The sequence below is a fragment of the Rhinatrema bivittatum genome, chromosome 3, assembly GCF_901001135.1.
Source record: "Rhinatrema bivittatum chromosome 3, aRhiBiv1.1, whole genome shotgun sequence".
In the NCBI taxonomy this organism is placed as follows: Eukaryota; Metazoa; Chordata; class Amphibia; order Gymnophiona; family Rhinatrematidae; genus Rhinatrema; species Rhinatrema bivittatum.
The window spans coordinates 551618816-551642980 of NC_042617.1; the positions used below are offsets into that span (position 1 = coordinate 551618816).

Genomic DNA, 24165 nt, shown 5'->3' on the forward strand with positions numbered 1-24165 from the left:
AACATACACCTGTAAAGGATGAACATATGCAAGCAACACATGTTAAATCTGAATTGGACTTCCACGTATTCTGAATTTTTACCAGGCCGTAAATCTTTATTTTGGTGTTGGGGGGGGGGGGGGGAAGCACCTAGAGGAGGTAAAGAGAGGGAGGAGGCAGTTCCCTCCTGCTTTTAGGATTCCTGTACAAAACCTGGCCCAGTGCCATGATTTGCAACCGCCCACATATTGCCCCCCCTCCCCCAAACTTACCTTGCCCAACCACAGAAGCATCCTTAGCCAGGGGGCCACATGCCAGGGTTCCTCCTGGAACCCTGCAATCGTGGGCTCTCAATCTTTGTTACTTGGTATCCCTGCTGTATGACGACTGGGACTCCCAGCTCAGACCGATTCAGGGAGCAAGAGACCCGATTTGGGAATCAAACCCAGCTTCTCCGCACAAGCAGGGCACAATACTGCCATTCGGCCAAGCCAGCCCAGGCTTTGAATTTCGTAGACCCTTCCCCTACAGTCAGGTGCAGATCCGAGTCACTGAACTTATGTACCCAAAGCTACATAACACGTATTTACTGTTTGCTGGCCACCTTTCACTTGATCCTACTGCAGTCTTCAATATGCTAACACAAAAACAGGTCAACGTGTCTACAAAAAAAAAAAAAAAAAAAAAGAAGGGCTTAACTACAGAGATAGAACTACTAGGCAGACATCTGACCACAAATATTCTCCCTCCGAGAATATTTAAAATAAAAAAAATCTACAGTGTCGTCGTAGTAATAACTCAGATCTGAAACTTTCTTCAGACAGCAAAGAAATGCCATCATGTTATAAACATTTTTGGGCATCAAAAAAGGAGATGGATTGGGGGTAGTAGAAGGGTTGCTGAATGGTGATACTTCTGACAAGCCCCAGACACTCTACAAATCAAGAGTGTGCTTGTCCACATCCCGTCTCCTCCATGTTCTCCATGAAGCTGACTCTCAGACAGACACTTTGAGAATCTCTTTGTAGTAAGGTAAGACACTTTATTGAGTTTGTGGATAAATTAAAGGAGGGGTGGAAAGAAGAGATCTCAACTGGGCTTTGCAGGGAGCACCGATGCCCGTGAACACGGTGAATACCAAGGCCCTTCCCTGGGGAGTTGATTCAGCGTTGTTGTATGTGGGCAAGATGTCACTTTCCCAGACGCTGCTCGCAAGCTGCAAAATGATGCAGAGCAGAGAAAAAGTCATTGTAGCTGATGCTCAGGTACGAAGGCAATGAACTGCAAGGGAAGGAGGCAGAAAAAAAAAAACAATTAAAGGGAATGAATAAACGTATCACTTCATTTTGCTTACTTTTTCATTTTTAAGGGACAGATGTACAGGACACATGGCAGCTTACTCCAGAGTAACACCCAGAATTCAGCCTGTGTGTTGCATGCATGTCAGACGCAACTGAGGCTTGAAAATAAAATTAAGGATTCCAAAGTGTACTACTTAAGTAAAAGAATTAACACAGCAATTACTGTAAATAAATTAAACACCAATATAATAAAGAAAGCTGGGCTTAATTTGTGTAACTTGCATACAGTCTGCCATAGTTTGTTTGGTTTTTTTTCCTTCAAGTCTTTGGCAATTCACTTTAAACTCAGCAGCCTGCGTCTCCCACTCACCCCACTGTTGTCATAACCCCCACCAGCCCGGCCTTCCTGCTGATTACACATTTTCCTTAAGAATCCAACACACAGGTCTTGATTTTGCACATTTCTCAGCATATTTCATTATCTCCCCCATCAACTGGAAGACCTGAGCCACCTCAGTTCCTAATCAGCAGATTTTCATTCTGGTGACCTTTTGAGAGAGTTTCTCCTTCCTTATATGGGGGTTACTTCACTGTGTACTAGCCCTACCTTTCCTTCCCCATACAGCAGTGCTCAGCTCTCACAAAGATGTCCCTGGCTAGAGAATCTCTTCCTCTGAAGGCTTGGAAGTTTTGCATCCCTAGACCCTCTTTGGGAAAGGAAAAGAGAACTCTTCCCATTACTGTGCTCTGTCATGTTACATTCCTTTAGATAAAACGGTGATCCACGTTAGAATATGCACCTTTTGTTACAGCACAGTATATAACTAATCTCTGTACGAGCACTGCAATTTTGTTTTATTTTCTAGACCGCATTCCCAGCCTTACGGAGGTCGCCCAAAATTGTGTACAGGAATTTTAAAAATACAATAAATCAGTCTGCAAACAAACCTAACAAAAATATTGTTAAGCATTTGGGTTGCAAAAACCATAGGGAGCAGTACAGTAGAGGGGGTGAAGTTCTGTGCACAAAACAAGAGCGGGATCATATCCAGTGATCTTAAAGTAGCCAAATGGGTAAACAACGCAACAGAAAAAGCAAGAAGGATGCTTGAATGCCCAGCAGACAGACAAAAATCTCATGCAACTGGGAGGATGAGGACTCTGGAAGGTCCCCAGGTTAGAGGCCTAGCCTAACCACACAGCAATTCTGCAAACTGCAGGTCCCATGAGACAACCAAGAAAGGGAAAGAATAAAAAACAGTTATAAAGTTGCTGGGCAGCATTATTTGCTTAAAACAAAAAACTTCAGCCAGGCTGCACTAGGCCCGCACACCATGCGACCCATAGAATAAAGTATTAAAAAGCAAGAACTCACTGAAATACACAAAAACTACCTAAACAGGTACATGAGGGAGAAAATAAAACCTTCAGACACCTGCGAGGAAAAAAAAAAAAAAAAAAGCTTCTGCAGCTCCAGAAATTCAGTGCAGTTGCTGTGAGAGCAAAGAACGGTGACTTGAAGGCACTGCCTCAGAGGTAGCCAAAACTGCACATTCTCAGTAGAGAAGTTCCAAGGGGAGGTCAGTGGGCAGCTAAAGAGAAACACACCCGAGCTCAGAAGAAGCCCTGTCAACTAATAATGAAAAGAAAAAGTGCTCCTAGTCCTTGCTGTACAAAGACTGTATAGTTCAGTGGTTCTCAACAGGTGTGTCAGGACACACTAGTGTATCGTGAAGTCCTGGGAGGTGTGTCGCAAAGCCACCACAAGACTAATCTTTCCTCATCAGACCGGGCAGAAGATGGCTGACTTTTACTGGATATGACAGGAAACTGCTCTTGCTTCCTTCTCCTCTTCCTAGTCAGTGGAAGGTTGCTCCCTCTTCCCTTCATCCAGATCAGAACGCGATATCACCAACTCCTGTTCATATGGTCCTGGCAGGACACCAATTTTATCTTCCTCTGCCTGGCAGTGAGGTTGCTGATGTTCTCTTCACCCCATGGGGCCTGGATGTGAAAGCAGGAGCATAAGGGAGAAAGGTGCATGCTCTGTGGAGCCGCTGCTGCCTTCCTCATCTTCCCCTCATCTGCTGTTGATAAAGTAGGGAGGGAGACTCTGGATTGGTCAAGTCTTTTCTGCTGGCTGGGAGCCAGGAGGGGGAAATGTACTGGGCAGGAAGGCGTGGGAAGAGAAGAGTTCAAGAGTCTGCTGGACTGGAAGGCATGGGGAGATAGGGAGTGGAGAGATGGAGGTGTGGGGCAGCTGGGTTGGGGGAGATAGAAGCAGGGAGTGGAGGATGTTGAGCAGGAAGGAGGAGAAGAAGCAGGGAGTGGAGGATGTTGAGCAGGAAGGAGTAGGAAAGAGGTGGTTAGATGTATTCTGTGTAGGGAAGGGAAGAGGGAAGGGCAGAAAGATAGGGATATAAGCATGTGAAGAGATGACTGAGTAGTTGGAGACGTGAGAGGCATGGAGGGGAGTGACTGGGTACAAGGGTCATACTATGTCAGTTTTGAGAATATGCATTTCTTCTCTTTGAACTTTGCTTAGTGAAAGAGGAAATATATTTTTGTTTCAGGTCTCCAGTCTTGCACTGCATGCAGGTGTTGGTCTTGGGGTTTCCATTCCAGGCTTTGTTTTGTAATTTGTGGTCTTTTATTCTATATTTGGTGAAGGCAGGTCTGTGTGTATGTGACTAAGATGAGGTACTTTACTAGGAGGTTTGTATCAGCTTTACTTGTTGTATTTTCTCCATATTATATTGCACTAGTGGTGAACTGCTGCCTTTTCATGGGTAGGGCTATTGCTGTTTCATTTCTTGGAGTTAGTGCTGCTGAAGTATGGCAGGTTTGACAAATGTACAGAGTGGAGTTTGTTTGTATTATTGTACAATACACCTGGTAGTGGAGGGAGTTTGTGATGCTGTTATTAACAAGACACCAGAATCAGAATATCTTTTTGTATGGCGAGTTGTACAGGGAAGTGTCTTGGTTCTGCTCTGCACCCATTGTTAGGAAGAGAGGGACTCATGTAAGCATCTGCTCTGCATCCACAGGAGTCCCATGATGGTCATGTGTTCAGTGTGTCATGCATGTGAGCATCATCTCTCAGGTGTGACTTGATAGAAAGGAGATTGAGAACCACTGGTATAGTTTATAGATCATTCCTCCCAGGCCTTCATCCAGGAACATAAGCCAGTGATGAGTAGTGCTACCATTTAGTGGATGAAAGACATATTGATAAAAACTCTGCAGTCCACAACATATGCTCCATTTGGAGCACAGAGCTGTTTTCACTGACACTCAGAACTGCATCTGCTTACATAAACCTGAAAACCTCTGGGGATTGCTATTTATACTAAACCTCACTGACAATATACAGAAAATCTGAAAAGCATAAAGAGGCCCAAACTTCAGGGGTAGGTATGCATGCTTGTGCTTTACTAATGGAAAACCTCAAATATACTCCAATTTTTTAAATTTATTTTTCTATTTTTTAAAAAAGAAAAATGAAGTTCACACAGAAATAATTGAGCTTCCTTCCTGGAATGCACATGCACACATGGATCTGGAAAAAATGCCTATGAAGCTTCTCTTGGCCCCCTTGAAATCTAACAATTTGCTATGGATCAGATGCCAAACAAAAAAAAAAAGCTATTAGTTAGCATAATCGTGCACACATTTATAAAATATGGGGATTTGCCCCCCCCCCCAAAAAAAAAAAAAAAACAACCCCACACCACATGATCCTCACAGACCCTTGATAGGTGCAAAAAGTTTAGGGCCGGATTTTAAGATTTAGGCATGGGTGTAGATTTGTGCACGCAACCCGTTGCGCAGAAATCTACACCCAATTTTATAACATGCGCAAGGCATGTTATAAAATCTGGGGTCGGCACGCGCAAGGGGGTGCACACTTGTGCATGCCGAGCCACGCAGCCTTCTTCCATTCCCTCCGAGGCCACTCCAAAATTGGAGCGGCCTCGGAGGGAACCTTTCTTCTGCACCCCAATTCTGATTTATATTCCACCTTTCCTGACTGGTCAGCCACTTCAAGGCAGATTACATATAGGTACAGTCCCCTCTCAATTTAAGGGGCCGATGCAAAAAGCTGAGCGCTAGAACTGTGTTCTGAAATTCAGTGCACAGTCACACACAAGCTTTTTTGTTTTGTTTGTTTTTAAACTCTTAATGCAATAAGCTATCAGTATGGTAATGCATCTGGAGCTTAAAAAAAAAAAATTGTACACAAACCAGAAAATGTTTGCAAAAATAATAAAAAAAAAAAAGTCTTAGCACACAGCAAATCATGATCAAGGTACACAAATCACGTTTTCCACACAAAGTATACTTTATGTACACAAAAAAGTGCTCTGTGTGATGTTAAGAGCAGAGTTAGGAGTATAACTTGTTTACCTAACTGAGTTAGCAGATCTTTTGTGGGACGCATAACTTGAGCTCTTCACCAGAGTGCTAGGACCTGTATTTGATTTATTCACAGAAAATGTTTCACACACAAAGCATGCTTTCTGCTCTTAAAATCTCAAGTACAAGTCCCAGCGCCAGAACTGCAGTTTCCTCCCATAGACCAACATTAGCCATTTACTTCAACTTGGATTAGCAGGGGATTTACATCAGAGGACACTAAGAAATATGTACAGCTCTGAGCACACATTTTGTACATACAGCTGGAGGTTATATCGTGCGCTCTGCTGAGCGCTCCCAATTGCATTGGCCTGTAAGCTTACCACCTGAGATAATGGAGGGTGAAGAGGCTTGCCCAAGGTCAAAAGGAGTATCAGCAGGATTTGAACCCTGGCTTCCCTGGTTCGTAGTCTGCTGCTCTGACCATTAGACTACTCTTCCACCCAAGACTAACAGTCTGAAATCGAAGTTCAAACCCCACTGCTTTCTGTTGTGACCCCCATAAGTTACACTGCCACCTCGTGCCTCAGCTTCCCCAACTACAGCTAGGCAGAGCAAAATAGCTCCTGCTCTGCATCCGCGCCTGTTTGGAAGCTGCTGTGTGGGCTCATTACACTTCAAGCTGCCACGACAGTTGCAGAGGGGTGAACTGTCTGCTTTTGGAGTAAAGAATCATGATGGCAAAACACAAATCCCCCTCAAAACTGTTAACAAATTAAGTTTTAACCGATAGGAATTATTCTGCAGCAGTTTCACTTCTCACCGTTTTCATGGCACAATACTGCTGGTAGGAAAAAATATGAAGAGTGGGTTTTCAGCCGAGGGACATTTCTAGAACATATGAACAGCATACATTGCTATGAACATGAATTCTGGAATAATACTAAGTCTGGTTTCCACTCTTCTGCACAAATTAAAAAGCTAATGCTCCAACATTTTATGTGAAATTGTGCCTGGTGTAGAGAAAATGGTAAAAACTGAAGTGTTCAAACCCCTATCGATGACTCGCTCCAACATTAAAAGATTTTGGCTGCTCATATGAAAATGAATACAATCCATTTTGGGAAGGGAAAAAAAAAAAACCCTTGCAAATAAAGTTTTGCAAACTTGAATCTAGGAATAAATTTACCAAAGAATGATTTCTGCGACATCACAGAATGAGAACCAAACCACTTCCAGAGTTCTTTTGCAACCCCTGCAGAAACTGTAGGTCTGTTTTCCTCACCCTCGTGCCCCAGAATGAGACTCACATGATTTCTGTCAACCTTATGTGCCAGGGCAGGAATCCCAGTGTGCTGTCCATTGGACCACATTTCAGCACTAGATCAGGATCAGGGAAGTCTTTACTACCTGGAAATCAAAGAAAAAAAACCCCACAATTACAAAAAGTTAAAAAAATATAGTATATAAATTCCCTCTAAAAATATCAGCCTTATCCTGGAGCAGCAGGGCTTTTTTTTAATTTCCATTATAAACATTTACATAGTTAGGAACATGACATTTGCTTACCAACTTCATTCACCTCTGAATTACTCTCATTCAAGGACACTTGTTTGCACTGATACAGAGAAAAGTAAACAGAAAAAAATCCCTAATAGACTCACAGGTTTAAAAAAAAAAAAAAAAAAAAATTAAAACAAAGTTCATGAGACTGAGAAAGTAGTTTAAAGTTAAATGGTGCATCGGCACATTTTTATTTTACAATTTTTATATGTCGATCAATAACTGCATCTCTGAGCCGCTTTCAGGATAAACATTCATAAAAATAAAAAAATTCGAATAAAGCAACATGCCACAGCTCAGAAATTAACATAATTATGCAAGACTTATATAGCCCTGGATTTTGACCACGTATTCTCAAGCATGCCCACACGTTTTGATGAGGCACTGCAGGTCTCCAATTCTTTATAGTAACTTGTCACAAAATCTTCATAGTAACAGATCTGCCTGCAGACCTGAAACTCTCAAATTTGTGTTAGCTTCACTTGACCAGCTCAGTTATTCTTCCTAAATCTCTGGTACACGCAGGTTTTAAGTAATTAGTCCAACTGGAATCAAGAACTTCTAATTGCAAAGACGTAGACCCACTCCCCTCCCATAATCTCCTTTGAACTGGAGCAGTATTATAGAACATTGGTGTTACAGTACAGGATGGATAACTGGCTAGAATTACTACATACCACACATGAAAGCAGAGGGCAGAAAATACTCACGTTGCCGCTTGAAAAGAGTAAAAATTAAACACAGAATTTTTGATTTACAATTTACAAGTGTTGGACTGTCGAATATTTTCTGCTCTCTACATTCATGTGTGGTTAATATTTGGAGAGCAGAGTATCTCCTCTTCCTGTGTTAGAATTATTAAAATTTTCATGGATATATAGTAAGTAATAGTTACGTACTCATGTGGGAGTGGCGTTCATTTAAATAGTAACTGTACATCCTACATATACAGCTTCTGATACAGACACCATAGAGCCAATTCCCATTCATCTACAGGAACATGCTTTAACACTCACCAGTTCAGTGCCAGTCAAACCTGGGCAATGCATGCCAACATGGCAGCAGGGTCAGATCCTGAAAAAAAAACAATGAAGCCCAGGAACAGGAACGTGGCACCACCCAAAGTTTTATGCTATTGCATTCACCTAAGAAGTCTCCCCAACTGCTGAATCCCAATTTTCAAGGCAACTTGTTCACTGGTTTGACTGTTAAAACAAGATCATACAGACAGATGGAAGAACACTGTGAGGCTGGGGAACTGGGCATCTAAATGGCAGACAAATGTAATGTGGCAAGCGACAGAAATGTATAAGTTTAAAAAAAAAAAATTGAAAAAGTGCAAAGTGATGCACATAGAGAAAATAATCCTATGTTTACGTGATGCTGGGTTCCGTATTAAGAGTTACTATCCTGGAAAAGAATACCTCTATCAATCCATGGTGTGACCACACCTTGAGTATTGTGTGCATCAAATTTATAGCAGAATCAGAAAAAGTGCAGAGAAGAGCAACAAAAATGATTAGAGAGATAGACTGTCTTATGAGAGAAGGCCAAACAAGTTTATGGTGCTTCAGCTTTAAGATGAAACTAATGAGAAGCGATATGATAGAGTTCATAAAATTACATTGGCAAGCGGCAGGTTAACCCTATCTAACAGTACTAGGACCAGGGGACATTCCCTGAAATTAATGATAGATTTTAAGTAAGTTTTTTTCAGTTAGCACATAATTAAACTATGAAACTTGTTTGCAGAAAATATGATTAAGGCTAGTACTATAACAAAGTTTAAAAAAAAAAAAAAAGATCTGAACAACAGGTCCATAAATCAATCACTATTTCTCTACCTCAATTCTTGCGGAGAGGAACATGGAACAAGACTTTCATACTGCGAGCTGCATACTTCCAAGCGACCTGGACTGGCCACCATTGAAGACAGGATGCTGGGCTCAATAGACCATTGGTAAGACCCAGCATGATATCTGGTGTTCTTATTAAATCTGCCTGACTCAGGTGTCAGCTGCATTCCTCTCTTCTGAATACTACTGGCACAGGCACTAAATATCCTGCAGCCGGAATCTGTATATCCTGTTGGATGCACAAGCTGGCAAAGACAAAGCAGAGACTCATTTCTCTACCATAGCCTTACAGCTTTGTTTTTTTGGGTTTGTTTTTTCTTTTCTTTTTTTTTTATTTTACCAGACACTACTTGAAAAGGAGACTACTGTATCCTTGCAACAAAAAAGGATTTTTTTGGTCAGAAAATATATATTAAACCGGTGCCATTAGTGCATTAGTTCCAACTTGTTTGTTGATCTTTATTTGTATAGAACTCGAGTGAGCCAACCGCCACACTGCTCTATTTTCACTGCAAGAGAAGCAGTTACCAAAATTAAAACTAAATGAGATTTTTTTTTTTTTTTAATAAAATGAATCAATGTGGGGAGGGTTTTTTGGGTCCTTTTCTGCATAGCTCACTATAGGCTCCAAATCCATGGAAACATCACCAACTGCTGAAGAATCTTTCCCTAGCCTGTTTGGTGTGTGTGTGATGTTAGCTCTGCCCAGGCACGAACAGGACAGATTTCTACACTTTAATGAAAAATTACTATTTTCTGATTCAAACAGATTGAAAATTAAAAAATGAACATGGAATGTGAAAAAATTTGGACATCCCTGCAGTTGATTTATTATTCCTTTAAAACAGTAAAAACCTAAAAGTTGATCGCTTCGTGAGGCCTTTAGTCAGGTGAAGAAAGTCAGCCTAAACTCTCAGGCTGCTGCTGCATTCTGTCTACTTTCAACAACCAAATTCAGGTCTCAGCTTGGTGCCTGAGGTCTGAGTAGTGGATTTAGGCCATAAAGTCCTTTCAAGAAATTTGTATTACTGGTTCTTGGGAAATGGGTCTGAGTGGGATTTTGTCACGGTATGCTAATATAATACTCAGGTGTACCTTTATGGATTTGTTTCTTAAATCTTGCTTTGAGAGGTGCAAGAGGTATTTTAGAAGGTTATGAATCGAACACCTGTGTACTCTTATAGAAAATCTCTTCCAATTACATGAATATGAATTGTGTGGATGGTTTTCTGGCTGCTGCTGGAACCTCTGTGAAAGAGAAATTCACATCTTTATAGGCTCTGAGTTCACGCGCCATGTTGTTAGGGCCAGAGATTTTAGATTGGGATGTAGGAGAGTTCCCTTGAGTTGTGTTATTAGGTCCGGTCTGAATGGAAGCAGAAATGGTAGCTGAATGGCTAGATGGTATAACCATGGGAACTAAGGTTGTCTTGCCAGTAAGGAGCTATTAATATTAGTTTCCCTCCTTTTGTTCTGAGTTTTAGAATGGTCTTTGGGATTAGAGGAATTGGTGGGTAAGAATAACAGAGAACTTGATTCCATGGTATCATACAAGCATCCTGCACTATTGATTCCCTTACCAGGGAATAATTCTGAAGCTTGTTGTTACATGGTGAGGCAAATAGGTCTACATTTGGCTTCCCGCCATCTTTGGAAAACCAAGTGTAAGCCTTGATTATTCAAGGACCATTCGTAGGAATGAAGTTGATGGCTCAGCTGGTCTGCTTGCCAATTCTCATGGCCTGGTAGATATCACCGAGATGTGTATGTCTTTTTGTATTACCCAATCCCAAATCTGCATAGCCTGTTTACAGAAGGTATATGAACCTGTTCCTCCTTGTTTATGTAAGACATTGTTACTTTGTTGTCTGCATTTCTACTAACTTGCCTATACAGGGTTTGAAGACATTTAAAGCCCTGAAGACAGCTGTTTGCTCCAGGTAATTTATGTGAATATTCGCTTCCTTTGAGGTCCATGCGCCCCACTCCTGCAGTGGACGCATCTGTGGACCACATGGACTGAGCGTGCTTGACCACCACTGCAATGATTTTAGAAGAAAGTAGGACAATGGTATTTTCCCCTCGATAATGGTTGTATTGCTGGCTCCAGTTTTTTTTGTTGTTCTTTTTAGAACCATTGTGCTCGTCTCATTTTTACTCATGCGTGTGTACCACCAACATCATGTATCCTGTAAGCTTTAAGAACGTATGTGCAGTAATCATTTCCTTTAGCTGAACCCTTCAGATGAATGTTTTTAAAGTTTCTGCTCTTTGAAGTGGAAGAGAAATGTTCATCCTCACCATATCTAGTATTGTTCCTATGAACTCGATGTGTTGGGCATAGGTGTAACTTTTTGAAATTTATTACAAATCACAACTGTTGAAGTATGTTTATTAAGAGTTCAGTATGGTGAATCTATTGTTTTGTCATGGCAGCTATGAACAAGTCATCTAGATATGGGAAAGCCATTATTCCTCATTTCTTTACGTAGGCTGCTACAGCCAATACTTTGGTGAATACCCAAAGGCCTGTACTGATAACAGATTCACATTCCAGCAATGTTATTTACAATGATTTTTTTTTATGGTGTGTATATGTAAGCATCTTTAAGATTGATACTTGCTACCCAGTCATTTCTTTGGAGAAAGGGGCAGGAAATGCATCTGGAATTTTTGGTTTAGGAATTTTAATTTTCTTAAAATCAAGTATTTAACATAAGTCTCCTGTTTTGGGGGGGGGGGGGGGTTTGGAACTAGAAGTCCTTTGCTGAGTTAAATCAGTACTTTTTCGATTGTATTTGAATGGAGTAATAATCTTATTTCTTCTTGAAATGTTAGTAGATTTTCTGTTTCTTTGAAATTTCTTGATAATGGTCTCTTTTTAAATTTAGAAAGTATCTTTCTTGAATTATGGTTAAACCCCATTTGTCCATAGTGGTTGTATTCCAATAGCTGTAGACGTTTTGGATTCTGCCACCAGTCTGTATATCAGAGAATGGATTAGACCTGTAATGAGCTTCAAAAACTTGGTTGAGGCCACTGCTGAGGCTGTTCAGCTTATCTAGACTGACCTCTACTTAGTGATTTTGGTCATTGAGCCCTCTGTTGTAAAGTCTGTTATGGAGGACTCTGATAAGATTGTTGCTGTCGCCTGTTGTACATATATGCTTTTTCAAATGGACTATTGAGCAATTGTTTAACCAGTATATTTGCTGGGGATTTGTTTTTAGTAAGTTTAAAATTTGGGCTTCAATCAGGATCTCTGATTAAAAGAATACTGTTTCTCATATCTTTAGTGAGAGGCATCCACCTTTGAAATTATTGGAATTTTGTCTAAATGCAACCAAATTGAACATTAATGCAGCACCCCTATATTTTTTGTTTTTTTTAGATATACTGTCATCTCCACTATCACTCATTTTCTAAGTCATGTATAGAACTGTTACCAAAGCCAGGGAGAGATTATAAACTTGTTTCAAGTTATAGACCAATTTCTCTACTTAATACTAACTACAAAATATTTGCCAAAATTCTTGCTTCCTGATATCATGGGAGATATCTTGATCAATCTGTTTTTTTTTTTAAACCAGACTTATTTCAAACTCCTCCCGTTTGTTTCTCCACATTCTTGAGCTTGTTAAATTAGACCCATCACTTATGATTACTCTTTCCCTGTATGCTGAGAAAGCATTTGACTGGGTTGAGTGGGATTATCTGGCTGGTTTCAAGCTTATTACGATCCCTCTGCTGATTTACATGTTAATAGTAAGCTCTCCTCTAGATTCAAGCTCCAGATGCACTGGACAGGGATGCCCCGTTTCCAGTTCTCTTTAACGTGGCTTTGGAACCTCTACCACTGGCTATTAAACAAAATCCAGATATTCAGGGCATTGATGTGGACACAGATACAAATAAATTATCTGCATATGCTGATGTTTTGTTATACATTAAGAATCTTGAGTTATAGCTCCCTCCTCTCCACATACTCTGTCTTATGCCAGTTAACCCGATAACCTGAAAAAGCAGAGTTGCTACCATTAAATATGAGTAGTCAGATGCGTATCACTGATTATCTATTCCAAAAAATGAAAGATTGTTTCAAATATTTGGGCACATATTTTTTGATACTATACTTTACACCATTACTCATTTCATGGTATCCATTTTACAAATGATTGAGAGTCCTTATTCTAATGGTCTCCACTGCACCTTACATGGTGGGGGTAGCTTGATATGATTAAAATGGTACTCGCTCCCAGATTTAAACTATGTAATCTCTATGATCCCCATTTTCTTCTGTTGATTTTTATAAAAAAGTAGATTGTTACTTCGCTTTCTATGGCAGCATAAACCTCCGAGAATAGCATCCTCTAAATTTAAAGTGAATAAATGTAATGGTGGGGGTGAACTTTTCTGATTTTTATAACTATCAGGCATATATTTTACAGCAAGGTTATTTTTGCATGGCTATGTTACAACTGCAAAACAGCCGCATTGACCGACTATAGAATGGGGTTTGATTTATCCTATTCCTTTTGTAGTTCTCCCTGAAACATCGCTTCTCCAATCTTTTATGGGGAACTTCATTCTGCATTCTACACAGAGGGGTAGATTTTACAAATCTACGCACGCGCGTACTTTTGTTCACGTGATTTTATAAGATACGCGTGTAGCCGCATGTATCTTATAAAATCTGGGGTCGGCGTGCGCAAGGGGGGTGCACATTTGTGCACCTTGCGTGTGCCGAGTCCTGCGCGTGCTGCCCGTTCCCTCCAAGGCTGCTCCGAAATCGGAGCGACCTCAGAGGGAACTTTCCATTCACCCCCCACACCTTCCCCTCCCTCAACCCCCCCCCCCACCACCTTTATCTTAAAAGTTACTACTGCCTCCGGGCAGTAGTAACTTACACGCATCAGCGCGGCAGGCCCCGATACAGACACTCAGCCACGCCCCCGAAACGCCTCCGAGCCGGAAACACGCCCCCGGACACGCCCCCGGACACGCCCCGGACACGCCCCGTCACTTACGCGCATCCCGGGGCTTGCGCGGGGGGGGGGGGGGGTGTTTAAAAGGGTTACGCGAGTAACCCTTTTAAAATCCGGCCCAGAGCATTTTCTGAACATGATCAGTTGTCGACATCCTCTTCTCCCAAATGGAAACACACAAATTGGCATGTCCCTGGTTTCACTCCCAAATAAGACTTGAGGGTAAAAGCCTAAACTTGAAAATATGGCAAGCCGGTAGTGTTTGGTTTATATCATTTCTGCTGAAAGACCATAAACTACTTTCTATTAATGAACTAATGAATACCTATTCCTTTCTTAAATATGTTTTCTGTTTAGTTGTAACTCCGTGATCATCTGGGTCCTGACCTGGTCTCCAATTTTTATCTGCTTTCCCCGGTTTATATGCACTGTATCGTGATTTTGGACTATTAGGCCACTTGCCTCCAGGATATAAGAAAAAAGTGCAAAAAAAAAATTTGTTAAAGGAATGAAATTCCCAATTCCGACGAGCTTACAAAAGCTTTGGTTTATGGAATTTGATTGTACTGATGACGATATTGATTGATCACCAAAAGTATAACCATCACCGAGTATCTCCCTCTCTCCCAGTTTGACGCAATCTTTTTTTTTCCTTGCTCAGAGTGGTGTTGACTCCCTGGAAGTCATACAGGGCTGGCTTATCTTCTCATTGTTGTTGGTCCTGTAAATCTCCTAAAGCCACCTTATCCTATATGCTGTTCTCTTGTCCCATTATATAGCCAGACATTTTGGCAGCAAGTATAGAGTATTCTCTCTCAAATTCTGCATTTACACTGCCCACTCACATACCACATAGTGATATTAAATGCAGCAGCCTTATCTTTCAGTCCTGCATAGGAAGTTAATGGATTTTTTTTCTATTAGTTACTATTAAACTAATTTTATCATTCTGGAAGAACAGTGACATACTCAATGAGCACTATTGATGGAATACAATCTGTAAGTACTGCAAATATGAAAAGGCAGCTGCTGTCAAGTTTCATCATCTTGCTTCTTAGTCCGCAGTATGCAAAACTTTGGTTCATTTTGCGACATCTTTTGCTTTATCCAAGTGATATAGGGTTGTCGTCATCTTGAGTTCCTGGATTTTCCTTTTTATGCTTTTTCTTTATTTATATTGATTTTTCAATGCTCTGTGTTTACTTTGTTATATTAAAATAAAGATTTGAACAAAAAAAAAAAGACTTTTGTAAGAAATATTATGAGGTCTATATTCAAAAGACATTTAGATGGATAACTGAAAAGAATTTAGCTGCATAAGGCAGGGGCATATGGAAGCTGTTTCCGGGCAGGCCAGAGTTAGCTGCATAATTTATACAGCTAACTAGTTGCACAGTAGGGCTGTCCTAAAGTTAGCTAGATATACTTATATCCTCAATGAGTATCCCCATTAGCCAGATAGCTATATCCAGCTGACTTAACTAGCTACTCCATGGCTGAATGTAGACCTAAAAAAAACACAAAAAAAAAAAAAACAAAAAAAAACTGGAAACCGATCCAATACTGCAGTAGCGACCAAGACAAGAGGATCAGTGAACACCAGGAGTTCTTTATTCAGCAGAAATCATAAAAAGCCCGACTCAGGCAGAGTTTCGCTGTCTTGAGCTGCTTCAGGGGCTGACAGAACAAAACAAATATAATCACATATAAAAACATGTAAATGTGAATAAACATATACACCAAACAGATAATGAAATTATAAAAAATAAATGAAATCAAAAACGCAAACAATTATTGACGCTAGACAATGCTTAATGACAAAAATGGTCTAATTAGGTAACTAAAATTAAACAAAATCATTCTGTATATAACACTACCCTTGTTTAAAGAATAATTTCATATTTGCCTATATCTGTATTCATCTATTGATCCAGATATGATTAAACAACTTTAAAATACCTATTATGTGTAATGCCGGTGGTTTGTCTCCTTACAGCAGTTCAGCCTCTAAGACAGGGGTGGGCAATTCCGGTCCTCGAGGGCCGCAAACCGGTCGGGTTTCCAGGATATCCCCTAATGAATATGCATGAGAGAGATTTGCATGCACTCTGCCTCAGTCATATGTAAATCGTTTTCATGCATATTCATTAGGGATATCCTGAAAACCCGACCGGTTTGCAGCCCTCGAGGACCGGAATTGCCCACTCCTGCTCTAAGAAATGCTTAAACCAAAACCTTCAAAACAATGAGGAATATTGTAACCACTTACTGAAACAGAGTAAAAGAATTAAAGCAAAGAATCACATGAGTGTCTACCTTACATTGCAATTACAGTGCTCTAAAACAACTAACATGCAAACAGGACCTTAATATAAAGCGGAGGTCCCCAAAACTCAGAATTGGAGCCATAAAAAAAGATAAGTTAGCCTACTATGTCTTCATAAAACTTGGAAGCTATAAAAGGTGCCGTCATGTTGATTTTAGAGGCTAATACACTAAAAATACAATATAGGGAACAACATATACATACACATACATATACACACATACACAGCATAAAAAAATATATAAACCAAATTAATAGCTGTCATACTATATTTAGAAAAAGGTCATACTACATTTAAAAAAGACTCTCGATGAATTTGAACCTCAGTAATGCTGCTCAATTGCCGCCGCTGAATTTAACCCGCTGCATTCTAGAAGCTAGTGCACTTAAAAATTCACATAGGAAGTGACTTATTTATTCACATTTACATGTTCTTATATGTGATTATATTTGTTTTATTTTGTCAGCCCCTGAAGCAGCTCAGAGTGCGAAACTCAGCCTGAGTCGGGCTTTTTATGATGTTTTGTGCTGAATAAAGAACTCCTGGTGTTCACTGATCCTCTTGTCTTGGTCGCTACTGAATGCAGACCTCTACATTCATGAAACAGTTTAACTAATAAATGTCTAGAAGTTGTTTGGCATTGTATTGGTTATAGTGTCTTTAGCATGCAAAAGAAACACTGGACTTTGATTGTTCAATAAAAAAAAGTTTAAATATGAAGAAAAAGCACCAGATAAAGATAGAATTTGCATAATAGAAGCCAATTAATGTTTTGAACAAATAAGTTAAAAATAAACCTTAAAAAGATGTTTAGATACTGTCCATTTAAGGGTTTTAGAAAATTAATTGTACATAATAGTATTGATCAGTGACCTTATACAAATAAGTTAAAATAACCCTAACTAAAAAGAGTAGATCTAATTGAGATCACAAGTAAACAGAATAGGAAACTGTATTAGTCCTTAATCAGAGAAAATACTGCTTTATACCAGGAAGGGAGTATAGGTAAGTGATTTAGGTCACATCTGTCATCTGCAAACAGAACTAAAAGATCAGTAAATTTCAGGGAATGTTTAATTAGTTTACATAGATTTATATTCCACTTTTCGCACTTTTTTCAGTGCTTCAAAGTGGATTACATTCAGGTACTATAGATATTTCCCTATCCCCAGAGGGCTTACAATCTAAATTTGTACCTGAGGCAATGGAGGGTAAAGTGACTTGCCCAAGGTCACAAGGAGCGAGTCTCCTGGTTCACAGCCCACTGCTCTAACCACTAGGCTACTCCTCTACTTCGATAATTATTTCTAGTTGATCTGGTTTATCTTTATATTCTAAGCAACACGATTTTACAAAGGGAACCACACTTAACTGCAGATCTCAGATATATATCTATTGTAGTCTGAAAGGTTAAGATAAAACACTTCACACGTCAAAGTAACAAGTAAGCAAATAAACAGAACCACAAATAGTATTCTGAAAGTTGAGGTGGAAGTTAGATTCCACAAACTTGCTAAATTGCTGAGAAAAAATACTTTGGTAGGTTCTCTCTCATTTCTTTCAATAGGTAGCAGATGCTCTTAACAACTGAAGGATGAACAGGAAACATTGCCAAAGCTGCCCCTACTTCCACTGCTATGCAGACAGATGCCCTGATCCACAGTGAAGAATCGGTTCAGTGTGAAAGATGTCTGCAGGTAGAATCCTTCAGGAGACGAGAGTCAGAACTCAGAATGTGACAAAACTGAAAAGTGTTCCAAAAACTGAATACACTAAAGTACTTCTTGAGGCAAAGATGGAAAACTCAAGCAGAAGAGAAGGTGAATCTGGACCACAAGATGATAGCTGGACCCAGATTAGTATAGCCACTAGATCTTACTACCAGCTTCCAAGTTCCATCAAGTTGATGAACCGGTATTCAGCCCTCAAAGTGGAGGAGGAGAAATCATTCCAGGACAAGAACAAACCAAAATTTGCAAACCCTAAGACTATGGGCTCAACAACCACTGCACCTAGGAGGTGGACAAAAGTGGAGTTTGGCGATAAGCTCCTGAGGAGCACCGAAGCATCCTTCTGCCAACCAGACATGTTCTGGAAAGTTATCTGTCTGCCGGGTGCTAAAATCCAAGACATTATGGAGAGATTGCCAAGAATCAAACCTGACTACTATTCAATGCTACTTATATTTGCACGAATGATACTACTAAGAACCATACAGAACTTATTAAAAGTGACTTCATGGCTCTGGGAGAGAGTGTAAAGCAAATAGATGCATAGGAAGCATTCTCCTCAGACCTTCCAGTCAAGAATAGAAATGCAGGCAGAGAAGCAACACATAATTAACAATAAAGAGTCACCCCTAACAAAATCAACCCTTGGTGTACCACAAGGATCCTCCTTATCTCCAACCCTCTTTAACATATTCCTCCTCCCCCTCTGCCAACTGTTAACAGACCTAAACCTAATTCATTATCTGTACGCAGATGACGTGCAGATTCTAATCCCCATAACAGAATCAATCTCAAAAGCGCTCACCCATTGGAATAACTGCCTTCTATCCATCACTAATCTACTCAACAGCTTAAACTTGGTACTCAACGCCTCAAAGACAGAACTTCTCCACATCTCCTCAAACGAAAACAATATCTCCCCTCCATCACCACTCAATTCTCTCATTGCCTGTAAGCAGGTTAGAGACCTTGGGGCAATTCTAGACAATCGATTAAACCTAAAGAAAATGGTCAATACAACCTCCAAAGACTGCTTCTACAGACTTCAGGTTCTAAAACGACTGAAACCACTCTTATTCTTCCACGACTTCAGGACAGTCCTCCAAGCGCTTCTATTCGCCAAAATAGACTACTGTAGTGCCCTTTTCCTAGGCCTTCCCAAATCCACGACCAAACCACTGCAGATGATACAAAATGCGGCAGCGAGATTGTTGACCAGTACAAGCCGCGGCGAACACATCTCACCCATCCTCAAGAACTTACATTGGCTACCAGTGAATTTCAGAATTCTATACAAATCAATCACCTTAATCCACAAAACCATCCATCAACAACTTCAACTCGACCTGGAAATCCCATTCAAACTCCACTCCTCTAACAGACCTATTTATTTTTATTTATTTATTTAATTTCTTTTCCTATACCGATGCTCAAGACTAGGTCTTATCGTACCGGTTTACAATGTAACTGAGGGGAAACCAATTAACATCAAGGTAGAAAGTAAAGTTACATTAAACAGGGAGCATAAAACCTGGGCAATGGAAGACAGTGCAGAGTTTAAACTAAGAAACAATTAGAGAGAGATAAATATACAAATCAACAAAAACTGTAAGATACAAAACATAGGTTTGTCCTAGGCAGTTATTAGCCTGGTATGTCCAGAGGGAGAAGGAAAGGGTGAGGTTGGGTGGGGGGAAGGGATAGGGGAGGGGTGGGGGAGTGAGAGTCAGTGATGGTTGAGGAGATCCTTCAGCGGTAGGCTTCTGCGAAAAGCCAGGTTTTCAATTTCTTTCTGAAAGTTGAATGGCATTGTTCTTGGCGTAAGTCTTGTGGAAGTGAATTCCAATGTAGTGGACCTGCTGTTGAAAGAGCTCGCTTGTGAATAGTGTTGTGGACCGATGATTTGTTGGGGGGGGCCTTGAGCGAACCTTTGTAGGCAGTTCTGATCGGTCTTGCGGAAGTATGTAATTCAAGTGGGAAGGTGAGTTGGAGAGTGGATTGCTGGTAGACTGATTTGTGGATGATGGTGAGAGCCTTGAAAAGTATTCTATATTGGATGGGCAGCCAGTGTAGAATTTTTAGTATTGGTGTGATATGGTCCTTGCGACGAGTGTTTGTAAGGATCCTAGCCGCTGCGTTTTGCAGCATCTGAAGAGGTTTGGTGGACGAAGCAGGCAGACCAAGTAATAGAGCATTACAATAGTCGATCTTTGAAAACAGTATGGCTTGAAGCACCGAACGGAAATCCTTGAAGTGTAAGAGCGGTCTAAGTTGCTTCAGGACCTGTAGCTTGAAGAAGCATTCTTTGGTTGTGGCGTTAATGAATTTTTTGAAATTCATTCTAGAGTCAAGGGTGGCCCCAAGATCTCTGACCTGGTTTGCTAATGGGATGCTAGCATTATTTGCGAGGGGGTTGTTGTCACAAGGGGAGATAACCAGTAGTTCCGTTTTGGAAGTATTTAGGACCAAATTGAGACTCGAGAGCAGAAGGTTGATGGCGTGTAAGCAGTTGTTCCAGAAATTTAGAGTAGAGATGGGGTCCGAAATGGGGATTATGATTTGTACATCGTCCGCGTATATAAAGTGGGTGAGATTGAGACTATTTAGTAGCTGGCATAAAGGGAGTAGATATATATTGAACAGGGTAGGGGAAAGAGACGAACCCTGAGGTACACCTTGGTTTGATGGAATGGAGTGAGATTCTTTGTCATTTATTTTGAACTTTGTAGTGTCTGTTGTTCAGAAAGGATGTGAACCAGAGCAGTGCAGAGCCGGATATGCCTATTTCCATTAAGCGGTTAATGAGGATATTGTGGTTTACCGTGTCGAACGCGGCAGAGATGTCGAGAAGGGCTAGCAGGTAAGATTGTCCCTTGTCAAGGCCCATCAGGATGTTGTCCGTTAGAGAAAGAAGGAGGGATTCTGTGTTTAGGTGTTTCCTGAATCCGAATTGAGAGGGGTAGAGAATATTGTGGGAGTCAAGGTAGTCTGTGAGTCGGATGTTGACAAGCTTTTCCATTAGCTTGGCTATAAAAGGTAGGTTTGCAATGGGGCGGAAGTTTGCAGGGACGGCTGGGTCCAGGTTGGGTTTTTTAAGTAAGGGTTTAAGTGAAGCAATTTTTAAGGAGTCCGGGACCGATCCTTGATTGAGGGAGCAATTTATGATGTCTGCCAGCGGTTTAGCAATGGTGTTAGGGATGGTGAGAAGTAGTTTGGTCGGTATTTGGTCCAGAGGATGAGTGGAAGGTTTCATTTTCTTGATTATTGATTCAATTTCCAGGGAGGATGTCTGTTCAAGAATTTCTAGTGACGGTCTGTGGATATTTGGTGGAGGGTTATTAGTTGCGAGGCTTAATGGTTGCGAAGGGTTTGGAGCCATGTTAGTTGAAGCCAGGGGGGCAAGAAGGTTTTTGATTTTGTTATCAAAAAAAATAGCCAGCTCTGTAGATTTGTTCTGGGCTTCTTCTTCTGGGATGGTGAGGGGCATAGGTGTGGTAAGGGCAGCTACATATGAGAACAGAGTTTTAGGGTCGTATAAGAAGCCGTGTATTTTTTTGGCGTAGAAATCTCGTTTGGTGCGGGTAATGGATGTCCTATAGTAGCTCATTGCAGTTTTGTACGAAGCAAGTGAGGAAGGGGAGGAATCTTTCCGCCAGCGTTGTTGTTTGTGTTGTAGATCCTGTTTGAGTTTCCTTAGTTCGGTTGAGAACCAGGGTTTCTTGTTCGTGCGGGCTGGGTTGATAACTTTTGTTGTTACAGGGCAAATTCTGTTGGCTACTGAGTGTGTAATAGTTTGCCAGGAGTTCATAGCGGTATCCGCATCTGAGAAGTCCAGTTTAATTAGTTCTTCGGCCAGGCTGTTGTTGAGAGTGTCCATGGAACAGGGTTTCCTGAACTGGATCGAGGATTTAGTAACAATAGGGGTCAATTTTTGTTTTATATATAATTTTGTAGTTATCGAGTGATCTGACCAGGGGATGGGAGAGCAGGAAGGAGGGGTGATGGGCGAGATGGTTTCGTTAGTGAATATCAGGTCAAGCGTGTGGCCTGCCTTGTATGTGGGGTTGTTTATAATTTGTTTGAATCCCATAGCCTGGAGAGAAAGGAGAAGAGCTTCGCAATTAGATGATAGGGTAGGGGAGTCAACATGGATGTTGAAGTCTCCTAAGATAATAGCCGGTGAGTTAGTGTTGATGTGTTTGGCTATGGTTTCGATGAGTGGAGAAGGGTCGGATTCTAGGAGCCCCGGGGGGGCGTAAATAAGGCAGACTTGAAGCTGGAAGGATTTGAATAGTCCGATTTCTAATTTGGTCGTCGATTTGAAGGCTTGTTGGGACAGTCTCAGTTCTTTTTTTGCTATTAACATTATTCCACCCCCTCTTTTTTTAGGTCTGGGGATAGAGAAGATGTCATATTGTTGTGTTGGCAACTGGTTAATAATTGCGGTGTCTGTGTTTTTTAGCCATGTTTCTGTAATGGCACAGATGTCCGGTTGGGTGTCCAGGAGGAGGTCGTTGAGCAAATGAGATTTTTTTGAGAGCGACTGGGAGTTGAAAAGGGTTAAGGTGATTAGAGATAATCCTAGGAATTGTGTTAGAGGGGAGATCATGATTGGAATCAGGGATCTCTTTGATCGTGGATTGAGCACGGGTGTATTCGCTCTGTGGGTGAGTAGGTGAGGGATGATCTGAATGGGGAAAGTTTGTAGCATGCTGTCTTTTTACGAAGAAATTGCAGGTGGATAAGATTGTTGGATGACTACTGGGTGTTGGAGTGGCTTGATGAGTGCTAGATGCTGGATTGACTGGAAGATTGCTAGAGGGATGGTGGAGTGACTGGACGAATGCTGGTTGCTGGAGTGACTGGATGAGTGCTGCTGGAGACTGGATGAGTGCTGCTGGAGACTGGATGTGCTGCTGGAGACTGAATGAGTGCTGCTGGAGACTGAATGAGTGCTGCTGGAGACTGGATGAGTGCTGCTGGAGACTGGATGAGTGCTGCTGGAGACTGGATGAGTGCTGCTGGAGACTGGATGAGTGCTGCTGGAGACTGGATGAGTGCTGCTGGAGGCAATAAATAACCTACTAGAGATATTAGAAAGATACTAGAAATTAGAAAGATACTAGAAATAAATAACCTACTAGAGATATTCACAAAGGCACTCTGAAATATCCCCCCACTAAAGCCTCACGCCTCTCTACGACCAAAGACAGAGCTTTTTCGATAGCAGGCCCATCTATCTGGAATAGCATCCCATCAAATCTCAGATTAGAGCCATGCCTTTTAACTTTCAGAAAAAAAGACTTAAAACCTGGCTCTTTCACCAAGCCTTCGCCGATCCACCAGTCTTTCACTAGTTGTCCTTCAATCTAACCCAGTCTGGCATTCATACTCATGAACAATGGACTCTGAAACTTCTAGGTTAAACTTCCAGGTTAAAGCACCTTTTAAGCTTTAACCCGTACGCTCTTTGGTAATACGTTGTAATACGTTATATTTATTTCCTGCCTTATCTTCCTTCCAGCTTGTTGCAAGCTTCCAAGTTCTCTTCCCCTGTTGATTGTAACTTTGACTTATTCCTACCTATTGTTATCTTCGTTCACTTGAATTGTTACTCCAGTTATACCCCTTGTTAAATGTAAACCGATCCAATATGGTTATTTACTATGAAGGTCGGTATATAAAACTGTTAAATAAAAAATCCTGGAGATGAATAGCTACGAGATGGTATCAAACGAGAGCAGTTCAGCTTATTGGCCCCAACCTGTTTTAAGAACTGCTGAGTAAAGAGGAGGTCCACCTGTCGAAGAGGCAGTCTCTTCCAGAACAGACTGTCAAACCTACTGAGGAGGGATTTTTATCATCTGAGATAAGCGAACAAGGCCTCACATAAAATGTTAAAAGAACATAAGAAATTGCCTTGCTGGGTCAGACCAAGCATCCTGCTTGCATACAAATGGGGGGGGGGGAGAAAGGCTAACATATGGAAGGCTATATATGCTAATGCCCATTGTAAGGTAAATAAAATCCAGGACCTAAAAGTAGTCATGGAAGAGACCGACTT

The 24165-nt window shown here is 41.0% G+C and overlaps 1 protein-coding gene across 1 annotated transcript in view; it reads right to left on the minus strand.

Annotated features, from left to right (window-relative positions):
* Positions 1-1001: 1001 nt before the first annotated feature.
* Positions 1002-24165, minus strand: part of NUS1 (NUS1 dehydrodolichyl diphosphate synthase subunit) — a 60333-nt gene continuing 37169 nt past the window's right edge. Inside the window, exons 4-5 of the mRNA XM_029596435.1 lie at positions 6951-7050; positions 1002-1261 (exon numbers count right to left, since the gene is read on the minus strand). Coding sequence (XP_029452295.1) covers positions 1171-1261; positions 6951-7050 — 191 coding nt within the window. The 3' untranslated portion in view covers positions 1002-1170. The remainder of the gene's footprint in view (positions 1262-6950; positions 7051-24165) is intronic.